The sequence below is a fragment of the Mytilus edulis genome, chromosome 1 (assembly GCF_963676685.1).
Source record: "Mytilus edulis chromosome 1, xbMytEdul2.2, whole genome shotgun sequence".
Classification (NCBI taxonomy): Eukaryota; Metazoa; Mollusca; class Bivalvia; order Mytilida; family Mytilidae; genus Mytilus; species Mytilus edulis.
The window spans coordinates 78,360,203-78,372,807 of NC_092344.1; the positions used below are offsets into that span (position 1 = coordinate 78,360,203).

Sequence of the window (12,605 nt, forward strand, 5' to 3'; positions counted from 1 at the left end):
CCCTTTGGGCCCCTTATTCTGTTGGGACCAAAACTCCCAAAATCAATACGAACCTTCCTTTTATGGTCATAAACCTTGTGTTTAAATTTCATAGATTTCTATTTACTTATACTAATGTTATGGTGCGAAAACCAAATAAAATGCTTATTTGGGTCCCTTTTTGGCCCCTAATTCCTAAACTGTTGGGACCTCAACTCCCAAAATCAATACCAACCTTCCTTTTGTAGTCATTAACATTGTGTTTAAATTTCATTGATTTCTATTTACTTAAACTAAAGTTATTGTGCGAAAACCAAGAATAATGCTTATTTGGGCCCTTTTTTGGCCCCTAATTCCTAAACTGTTGAAACCAAAACTCCCAAAATCAATCCCAACCGTTCTTTTGTGGTCATAAACCTTGTGTCAAAATTTCATAGATTTCTATTAACTTAAACTAAAGTTATAGTGCGAAAACCAAGAAAATGCTTATTTGGGCCCTTTTTGGCCCCTTATTCCTAAAATGTTGGGACCAAAACTCCCAAAATCAATACCAACCTTCCTTTTGTGGTCATAAACCTTGTGTTAAAATTTCATAGATTTCCATTCACTTTTACTTAAGTTAGAGTGCGAAAACTAAAAGTATTCGGACGACGACGACGACGCAGACGACGACACCAACGTGATAGCAATTTACGACGAAAAAATTTTCAAATTTTGCGGTCGTATAAAAATTCTTGAAAATGAGATTTGTTGAGGCGGGTGCTCTACAAGTGGAGCGAGCAGCATAATTTTTTTTTAAATTGTGCATTTAGAAAGGAGTAGGTTCAGTAAGACCCCTTTTTGGCCCCAAAATTAAGCAGTTTTGCAAAATTGTGAAAATGTAATCTTTTAGCTATTTTTTGGAAAGTAGTATGCTTCTGCTACATAAATATGTGCTGTTTTTGACAATACAATGTACATATATCGTGTACTAGCATCATAAAGTCAGGCTTAATTACTGAAATCTTCACATTTATAGCATTTTAGTTATTTTAGACGGTTTCCCTCTTAAATGAAAGTGGCCGCATTCGTGTTCATTCATAATATTGAAATGTAAGTTGTATTTGATGATAATACATAACATATATAAAGGTTGAGGATGAACACGGATGCGGCCACTTTCATTTTTGAAGAAAACCATCTGAAAAGTGACGTTTTTTGGCATATTTGATAGATTTTTCATATGTAAGCTTCAATCGGAGCGTTTTTAATGACTGAATCAGTTAAAATCTTTTACATAAACTAATCGAATCAATTGAAATAGACACTTAAGTGTTTAAAAGGTGTCCTAAATATCTCGTTAGATGAAACTGAAATTTGGGGCCAAAAGCGGCCCTTACCGGACCTACTCCTTTGTGTACATGTTAAAACTGGGTAACTTCAAAGAACTAGAGGCTCTAAAGAGCCTGTGTCGCTCACCTTGGTCTATGTGACTATTAAACAAAGGAAGCAGATGGATTCATGTCAAAATTGTATTTTGGTGATGGTGATGTGTTTGTACATCTTACTTTACTGAACATCCTTGCAGCTTACAATTATCTCTATCTATAATGAAGTTGGCCCAGTAGTTTCAGTGGAAAATGTTAGTAAAAATTTACAAATTTTATAAAAATTGTTGAAAATTGACTATAAAGGACAATAACTCCTTAGGGGGTCAATTGACCATTTCGGTCATGTTGACTTATTTGTAAATCTTACTTTGCTGAACATTATTGCTGTTTACAGTTTATTTCTATCTATAATAATTTTCAAGATAATAACCAAAAACAGTAAAATTTCCTTAAAATTACCAATTCAGGGGCAGGAACCCAACAACGGGTTGTCCGATTTATCTGAAAATTTCAGGGCAGATAGATCTTGACCTGATAAACAATTTATCCCCCTGTCAGATTTGCTCTAAAGGCTTTGGTTTTTGAGTTATAAGCCAAAAACTGCATTTTACCCCTATCTTCTATTTTTAGCCATGGCGGCCATCTTGGTTGGATGGCCGGGTCATCGGACACATTTTTGAAACTAGATACCCAAAAGATGATTGTAGATAAGTTTGGATTAATTTGGCCCAGTAGTTTCAGAGGAGAAGATTTTTGTAAAAGATTACTAAGATTTACGAAAAATGGTTAAAAATTGACTATAAAGGACAATAACTCCTATATGGGTCAACTGACCATTTCGGTCATGTTGACTTATTTGTAAATCTTACTTTGCTGAACATTATTGCTGTTTACAGTTTATTTCTATCTTTAATAATTTTCAAGATAATAACCAAAAACAGTAAAATTTCCTTAAAATTACCAATTCAGGGGCAGCAACCCAACAACAGGTTGTCAGATTCATCTGAAAATTTCAGGGTAGATAGATCTTGACCTGATAAACAATTTTCTAATAGTCAGATTTGCTCTTAATGCTTTGGTTTTTAAGTTATAAGCCAAAAACTGCATTTTACCCCTATGTTCTATTTTTAGCCATGGCGGCCATCTTGGTTGGTTGGCCGGGTCCCTGGACACATTTTTTAAACTAGATACCCCAAAGATAATTGTGGCCAAGTTTGGATAAATTTGGCCCAGTGGTTTCAGAGGAGAAAATTTTTGTAAAAGATTACTAAGATTTACGAAAAATGGTTAAAAATTGACTATAAAGGGCAATAACTCCTATATGGGTCAACTGACCATTTCGGTCATGTTGACTTATTTGTAGATCTTACTTTGCTGAACATTATTGCTGTTTACAGTTTATCTCTATCTATAATAGTATTCAAGATAATAACCATATAACGGCAAAATTTCCTTAAAATTGCCAATTCAGGGGCAGCAACCCAACAACCGGTTGTCCGATTCGTCTGAAAATTTTAGGGCAGATAGATCTTGACTTAATAAACAATTTAACCCCATGTCAGATTTGCTCTAAATGCTTCGGTTTCAGAGTTATAAGCCAAAAACTGCATTTGACCCCTATGTTCTATTTTTAGCCATGGCGGCCATCTTGGTTGGTTGGCCGGGTAACCGAACACATTTTTTAAACTAGATACCCCAATGATGATTGTGGCCAAGTTTGGTTAAATTTGGCCCAGTAGTTTCAGAGGAGAAGATTTTTGTAAAAGTTAACGACGCCGGACGCCGGACACCGGACGACGCCGGACGCCGGACGCCAAGTGATGAGAAAAGCTCACTTGGCCCTTCGGGCCAGGTGAGCTAAAAAGGAGGAGAAACATGCTCTTATGCATATAAGTTGATGTATTTGTGCCTGTAGTACAGTCTATACCATATCAAACTTTTCGGTTAGCTTTGGTTTAGTATAATTTTGATTATTTTCGTCAAATTAACTTTAACAGTGTGAATTTTTATATAAATTCACACATGTGTATATAGTAAGGAAGCAAAGCGGATAAAGTTTAACTAGAGGAATTACCGGTATGTAAGTTAAGTAATTAAAGAACCTTAGTGAGCACGCTCACATACCCCACGTCCCCACATTGTCATTGGAGAAATTAATTAAGTATAAGAAAAAAAAATTGTATAAGAAAAAAAATTGAATAATAATTTCCTGTCAATATACATAGTATGTCCTTATTATCTACAAAGTTTCATGAAATTCTGTTGTGTGGTTTGAGAGGAGTTGCGATGACAAACTGTTGCAGTAGTACATTAAAGTAAATAAGTTCAAAGGGGTGTAACTCCTAGAAAAAAAATTGAATCGCAATTTCCCGTCGATATGCACAACTACATAGTATGTCCTTATTATCTGAAAAGGTTTTGTGAAATTCTGTTGTGTGGTTTGAGAGGAGTTGCGATGACAAACTGTTGCAGTAGTACATTAAAGTAAATAAGTTCAAAGGGGTGTAACTCCTAGAAAAAAAATTGAATCGCAATTTCCCGTCGATATGCACAACTACATAGTATGTCCTTATTATCTGAAAAGGTTTCGTGAAATTCTGTTGTGTGGTTTGAGAGGAGTTGCGATGACAAACTGTTGCAGTAGTACATTAAAGTAAATAAGTTCAAAGGGGCGTAACTCCTAGAAAAAAAATTGAATCGCAATTTCCCGTCGATATGCACAACTACATAGTATGTCCTTATTATCTGAAAAGGTTTCGTGAAATTCTGTTGTGTGGTTTGAGAGGAGTTGTGATGACAAACTGTTGCAGTAGTACATTAAAGTAAATAAGTTCAAAGGGGCGTAACTCCTAGAAAAAAAATTGAATCGCAATTTCCCGTCGATATGCACAACTACATAGTATGTCCTTATTATCTGAAAAGGTTTCGTGAAATTCTGTTGTGTGGTTTGAGAGGAGTTGCGATGACAAACTGTTGCAGTAGTACATTAAAGTAAATAAGTTCAAAGGGGCGTAACTCCTAGAAAAAAAATTGAATCGCAATTTCCCGTCGATATGCACAACTACATAGTATGTCCTTATTATCTGAAAAGGTTTCGTGAAATTCTGTTGTGTGGTTTGAGAGGAGTTGCGATGACAAACTGTTGCAGTAGTACATTAAAGTAAATAAGTTCAAAGGGGCGTAACTCCTAGAAAAAAAATTGAATCGCAATTTCCCGTCGATATGCACAACTACATAGTATGTCCTTATTATCTGAAAAGGTTTCGTGAAATTCTGTTGTGTGGTTTGAGAGGAGTTGCGATGACAAGAAACAGGACTGACGGACTGACGGACGGACGGACGGACGGACTGAAGGACGGACGGACTGACGGACGGACGGACGGGTCAAAAACATTATACCCTCCGCAACTTCGTTGCGTGGGGTATAAATATATTGTATGGAATATAATTAAAATATGTGCATATATTCCGAAAAATGCCCTAGAAAAATATTAAATATCTTTTATACAGTTGTTTTCATATATAGAAGTGATTGTTTATTGGCTGCTTGGCATCTAGTTGGAACTATTAATCCTTAAAAGGATCAACATGAAGGGTGAGGTGAATATTTCAAAAACATCTTGAGTGAAATAGTTATATTGCTATGCATGTAGGTCTTAGTGTAATGAAACATTCCCTTAAAATACATTATGTCCTTTATATTAGGCTTTAACCACATTCACATGCATTATTCTGATTTGGCAAAATACATTTTCTATTTGCCCCTGAAACCTTAATGTATCTCAAACTGGAAGTGATTGCACCAATAATACATGTGTTATCATTATTTGCAGGAACCATAGCTTTGGTCTCGAATATTGGAAGTCTCAAATTGTCCATTACAAGAGAGTTCTGAGTGCATTACAATAGGCTAACAAGAAGATAAGGGTTTTTCATCAATATGTAAATTTTTTTTAAATCATGTGAATTTAATATCAATTTCATCCAAGACAGATAGCTCGGCCTATGTCTATTGTAGCCCAAGATTAATCTGACGTCCAACGGCTGTTTTGCCTGACAAGCAGGGGCCGTTGGACAACATCATATCTTGTCTGTTGTTCATCAGATTAATCTCGGACTATGTCTGTTGAAACAATGATCGGGAATGACAATGGTTCTAACGAGTACTGTTTTGATTGTTGTGGTCTAACAAAAGATTTTTTATTTTGTCTTCTAGAACAAGTCTTCATAGGCAAAACAAATTCCATTTCAAATAACTGTGTGTTTAATAACTACTTGTCCTATGCAATGATCTGACACAACTTCATGTTGGCATCCCGATTTTTTACTTTTTATTAACAAATCAACTTATCACATGTGCGTTTGAATTGATTGGAGCAATATATGCACACGAAAAAACGTCTACGAGAAAAGAAAATGTCAAGGATAAACTAATTTTGGAGCAGCATGCGGCCCAAAAATTTGCAGAAGCGGTAATTATTTTTTTTTATTGAAAGTCAATTTCTCAAAAACAGGAGCAGGAAAATCCAAAGAACTATTAAACAAATATGCAAGTGTCCTGAAACAAAGTGGTTTTTTTTATCTGCCTTAAGTCAATATTAAACCAATCACAGAATCCTGAAATCTGGGTTAAACCCCTAATTTGGCAGATAAATTGTAGCATGCTCCATAATGAACAAGTGTACTATGTTCAGATTTATATGACCAAAATCAACACTAAACCAAATTTTAAATTTAAAATGAGACAGTCTGATGGAGTGAACAAGCATGGACAGAAAAACATGGTATCCCTGTACTATTCGAGATGTGGCTTTAAAAGTCAATGAAGAGGGCATTGAAAGATGCAGCAGTGCTGTAGAAGCAAATACTTTTAAAACACATAGTTTCTGTTTCACATGAATATGCATTAAATTTCTGCAAGCTTTTTTAAAACAGTTTTTGTCGAGTCTTCGACTTTAGTCGAAACAGCCAGACTAAGCGATCCTACATTCCGTTGTCGTCGACGGCGTCCACAAATATTCACTCTGTGGTTAAAGTTTTTGAAATTTTAATAACTTTCTTAAACTATACTGGATTTCTACCAAACTTGGACAGAAGCTTGTTTATGATCATAAGATAGTATCCAGATGTAAATTTTGTCAAAATAAAATTTCATTTTTTCCGTATTTTACTTATAAACGGACTTAGTTTTTTCTGCGGGGAAACATTACATTCACTCTGTGGTTAAAGTTGTTAAAGTTTTAATAACTTTCTTAAACTATCCTTGGTTTGTACCAACTTGGACAGAAGCTTGTTTATGATCATAAGATAGTATCCAGAAGTAAATTTTGTAAAAAAATTAATCCATTTTTTCCGTATTGTACTTTTAAATGGACTTAGTTTTTCTGCGGGGAAACATTACATTCACTCTGTGGTTAAAGTTTTAAAAAATTTTAATAACTTTCTTAAACTATCCTGGGTTTGCACCAAACTTGGACAGAAGCTTATTTATGATCCTAAGATAGTATCCAGAAGTAAATTTTGTAAAAAGATAACTCCATTTTTTTCTGTATTTTACTTTTAAATGGACTTAGATTTTCTTCCAGTTAACATTACATACAGTCTGCAGTTAAAGTTTTCAAAACATTTATTAGATTCATTAACTATCCTAAATTTTTACCAAACTTGGACAGAAGCTTCTTACAATCATAAGTTAGTATCAAGAGGAATATTTTTATTGATTTTTTGCCTCATTTTTGTTGAGCCTGCGATTTACAGCAAAAGTAGGCGAGACACTGGGTTCCGCGGAACCCTTACAAATTTTTTTTTAATTCCCATGTTTTACTGTATCAGATATAAATGAAGTGAATGTTATATGTCATGGCTGATCATGGCTCAACCTCTTTTGAAGAAAGGATGTACCTTATATAATTCATCATCAAACTGAGCTAACTGTGCTACTTCCTGCATGACTTCCTTCCTCATGAAAAATGGAGTATAGAGAGGGACATAGCCTTTTTTATGTAACATCTTCATAGATAAATTAATAAGTGCCTGTTCCAGAAAAACTAAGGCTCCCTGAAAAAAAATATAATATTTTAATGATTGACTCTCTCAAAAATGCGTAACATATAGTCTAGTATAAACTACATTAATTTTTAAGGCTGTAATAATGTATGTACACTAAAAAAATGTTTAATAAATCCTGAAAAATGGTAGTAAACATTGTGCATTTACATACAAAATGTAGTATGGTCCACTTGATGAAATTTCAGGAAATCAATCTAACAAATATCAGGTATACATCATATCTATTTGTTGATGCATACTTGAGAATTTAAAAATTATAACATTGGGACTTACAATTTACTTAAGTATCTGACCTATCTCATATACATATAATGAATTGCAATGTTGCTCAAAAACATAAAACTATTATTCATGGCTAAAAATGATTTCTGTTCAAGGTAAAAAATAATTTTTGTTCATAAGGTACAAAACTTCTGTTTACTTACAAAAATCCATCTTTTATGACCCTTATTAGTGGTTACAAGTTTTTTCGTTTGTGTGTTTTTCTGAAAGTCTGCCAATCAATTTTAGGGTCACTCCTACCTTCAAGTAGTATCCTCTACCTCCAGCTGTAACTGATCCTCTATCTCCCTCATGGCCGTCAACCATAACAACCAAATCTACATGAGAGTATTTCTTTTTTGTAGTACAATCTCCAACCATTCTTTCAACCCCATTCTCATCCTGCAATTAAAAAGAGTTAATGTATTTTCCAATGAGGTCCTTCAGAAATATAAAGTGTTATGGTGTATTAACATTTCACTATTATGTGTCTACCAACAATAGGCAGTACATTATAAACTTAGGGGAACAGCATTTAATCATAAAATACAACATTACAATAAACTGTTGACGTAGAGGTATGTCTTTTCAAAAGTTTAATAGTACCTAGCAATTGTTGAAATTAAAATAGCAATACTTGAACTTTATCTGTTTGTTATTTCAGATATTATTATTAATAATTAATCAATTTCAATGATACTGCTGATAAGACAAGACCCAATTACTATAAACCAAAATATTTTCATGAGCGATTTATTTTCATGACTTTCGTGTTTTGAAAAATAAGGAGAATATATAACAGTTTCCTTACTAAATTACATCAAGTATACAAGAAAATCGTGAATTAATTAGCCTCAAAGTGGAATAGAAAGGGTAAAATGCTAAATAAAGTATCCAGATAATAAGTTGGTTTACAGTAGTCTGCATCCAAAGTACATGTAGTATGTTCACTTTAAAAATTACATCACTGGTACCTCATCATTGCTGATAATACAGGACTCATGGAGATGATTTCCTATTTCTCTCATTGAGTCATTTCTCTCTTTTTCATGAAGGATCACTGTGTCATCGTTTTTCTTCATAAGGTCATCAATCATAACTCTGATCTGTTTAATTTGTACTACTGTGTATGTCTAAAATTAGAAAGAAAGAAAAACTTAATAGTCATTAAATAAGACTTCTTAAAGGGAAAATTCGCGATTTTTTACTTAAGGTTTAAATATGTTCATTATGACATAATATATATATTCACAAAGTTTTATCTCTATATGTGCAGTAATAAAGGAGAAATTCAATAATTAATGAAAAAATATTAACTACTTCCTGTAGGTCGTGACGTTTTCTCCTGGTTTTTGCATGCCAGGATTTAAAATACAATCATTAAAAGTCTTGGTTTTTAATCATATTTTAACGTAATCGTCAGCGCGCCGATGACTTATGCTTTATCTAATAACCATCCGATAATAAGAAGATAAAACGCACAGACGTGCAATTGTACACATTCATGAGATAAATTTTCTATCTAAAACGTATATATTTTGTAGACAACACAAAAAGTTATAAATTTATTTTTAATTACTGCATTTTCGGACTAATAAGGTGAACAAATTAACGTACAATAATCTGTAAAGACAATATGTTGGTGTACTCTTATTGACCTTTTACTATCTCTGCTATGACTAGGTTTATACGATGTGTGTATTCACGGTTCTGTGGCAATACTCGTAGATGGCTTGTTAAAAGGTAAATTGTTATTTGCACTTCAGTATTTAACCACGCCTCTAGGGCGCACACCTTGCCAGGTGTGACTGTCTATTCGGATCAGTGGATTATAAAACAAGGGATCATTTAATACACACATTTAAAGTACATATTCAAGTTGGTGACGAATAAAAATAGATCGCCGTGGAATTATTTAATTATATTTGGTGCTATTATTTATTTGAATTCAAATAAGTTAATTAACAAAGAAATAAACAATTTTCGGTTAAAGACGGGAAACTTAATTCATGTGTAAGAATGAAATGATATACACCGCTTGTCCTTGATTTATGTCTCATAAAAAAGGGGAACTTAGAAATTAGAAATAGCTTAACCAAAGCATTTTAATGTCTTTATTAGGCAAAAAAATGTACGAGTTAGACTTTTGAAAGCCATGTATTAATTAATATCTGAAACTATCTGAAGATAACTCTACCGAAGCGGAATATAATATGTACGAATACTTTTGTTTCAAATCTTTGCACATTTAAGATTAATTATTGTTATCTATTCATCATTTAATTACTTAATTAGTACCTATAATATGTCTACTGCTTGGCATTAAATCTCTGTGTGGAAGGAAAGGATTATTACATATAGATTATATTATTTGGATGAGGATTTGAGCTAGCCTATAAAAATACATTAATAATTAGTTAACATACATTCGAGACCAAAGGATATTAACTTTGATGATTCAATTAACTTTTACTTAAAAACAAAAGACAACAAATTTAATGTCATCTTCCCTATTTTTGAATGTAATTATAAGTCTGTTCAACTGGCAAGAATACCCCTAAAGCGGACAAGCAGTTTATTCTTTAAATTGCTGTCATTGAATATCAAGAAAGAAAATAAATCCCGAAATTGATTTGAAACTGTAATACTCAATAGTTTTCCTAGAAAATATTCACATCCCTTGGGGATTATTAGTGTACCTCCAGTTGCATATATATATTACATGAATGTTGGAACAATTGTGATGATGACGAATTCCTTCCTTTATTCGAGAACAATTTAATTGACTAGTATATAAATCTGTGATTTTACTATGTTCATAACTTCGATGAACCAAAGCAAGTTATATATCGACCTGTATTTAAATCAAATTGGTTCTCTTCTTCTTCTTCTTTTGGTATACAAAAGTCTATCGAATTCGTTGATTACATACCGTTGGCATACGTGGACTAGTCTATTTACAAAACTTTTACCCCAATTTACACAAAATGTATGTTCCTTTCTTATGTTCAATGTATACATGTATATATTTTAAATTGCGCTATAGTTCCGTAACTTTCTATCCAGGCGTATAAACGAATCGTCGACAAGTGCGTACATTTTTTAAATCAATATTTCTGGTATGTTCCAATCTGTCCTTTACTATTGACAACGAGTATATATTACATTTTTCCAAATTAACCTTTGGAAAAAATATGTAAATAGATTTCTACTTCTTCAAATCTTTTTTTTTTTTTGGTATTATTTATATTTTTATAAATAATATTCTTTACACCAGAAATGTTATTTATAAACAAGCGTATGAGTTAAGTAATGACTAGTATATTATATCACTTTCGGACACGCAAGACAGAGATGTATATTATACACCTGATAGTCAAAAGTTATCGGCCGTGTACACTGACCAATACCTACAGAAGTGAAACGATGCATGAACTTGCAAGCCCGACAGGAAATCGCTTGAATACCTGGTCGTGTCACCTCACACCCCTCACAATACCTTTGGGAGTAATACCTTTAGCCATGCTGGTGATCAGATGAAGGAAGATCAGAATTTATTTGAATAAAGTTAATTACTTTAAAGAATTATGAACGAATTAGATTTTCGAAAACAATTTTCACGGAACACTTATTTATGATTTGAACTTTGACTTTTTAACTAATTCCAATATTAACAGTTTGAAAATAACAGACTATGGTTATTTAAAAAAAAATAAGAACATTTTCCGTATCAAGTTAGTTTATATTATAATAGTCAGATAAAACAACCGTACGATTGACAAGATATCGACACGCAATTACGACTACATCGGTTACTGTAGTTTTGGTCCTTTGTGGTTTATAGACATATCGTGATTTTTAATCGGAGAAGATGACAAGATGGCGGAACGCAGACAATTGATACTCAAAATTTAAAATCGATGGTGATCTCTTATCTAGCGGAATAAAACTTTAATATCTATAAATTTGAGCTTTTTTATACAGAATGGACATAATATCAATTTTTGATTTTTTTGCGAAGTTTCCCTTTAATGAAAAATGCAACATACTCTATTTTATTGTTATTAGTGTTCATGTGTTAAAACTAACTTTCAGTTGAGTTACTAAGAGAATTTTTAGATTGGAACTTTTGTTTTTGGTATTTGCACCTTTCTGGCAAGTCAAGTCCTTTCCAACTGATTTTTACAATGTGTTTCTACCTTGTATACTGTAACACCACTGTCTCAGGTAAGAAGATGTGCCTGTCCAAAGTCACTCTGGTAAGTGAGTGACATTCAACAGATTCAAAATATTGTGTACAAGAGATTGAATATAGATGCAAATCATCAATAATATTAATCTAACATACAAACCTTTACTTGGTCAGCTGTCAGATTTTCTATTGTGTCTGCAAAGCCATCTGGTAATGATTCATTATCTCCTTGTGGCTCTTTGTTCTACAAATATAGATACATCATACATGTATATTGTTTGTTTTATTACAGACTAAAACAATTTAGGTTCATCCTATATGTTTACTACTCAAGGATATACATACAGTCAAACCTGATTAAACCGGACCCTGAATAAACCGGTTTCCTGTCCATTCCGGCCGAAAATGAAAGTCCCTTATTTTTCCATTCAAAGTCTTTGTTAAAATAACCTTTGTAAACCGGACCCTGTGTATTCCGAATTCCGGTCTAATTATGAAGTCCCAATACTCTTAATTACATTAATTATTACCTGTCTAAACCGGTTTGTCTAATTAATTTCAATGATCAATATGCAATCAAAACATATTTGTTTATACGATATAGCTTTTCGTGATAATCAATTAGTCAGGTGTCAAACTGTGAATCTAAAATTGTACAGTAGTGAGCTGTATCAAAACATTATAAACGTGTCAATTAAATGAAAAAACACACCGAATATATCTCGGATTGAACT

The 12,605-nt window shown here is 32.9% G+C and overlaps 1 protein-coding gene across 1 annotated transcript in view; it reads right to left on the minus strand.

Moving 5' to 3' along the window:
• Positions 1-12,605, minus strand: part of LOC139491033 (serine--tRNA ligase, cytoplasmic-like) — a 37,333-nt gene that overhangs the window by 21,088 nt on the left and 3,640 nt on the right. The window contains exons 3-6 of the mRNA XM_071278300.1: positions 12,032-12,115; positions 8,654-8,812; positions 7,941-8,081; positions 7,251-7,406 (exon numbers count right to left, since the gene is read on the minus strand). Of these exons, the coding sequence (XP_071134401.1) occupies positions 7,251-7,406; positions 7,941-8,081; positions 8,654-8,812; positions 12,032-12,115 (540 nt within the window). The remainder of the gene's footprint in view (positions 1-7,250; positions 7,407-7,940; positions 8,082-8,653; positions 8,813-12,031; positions 12,116-12,605) is intronic.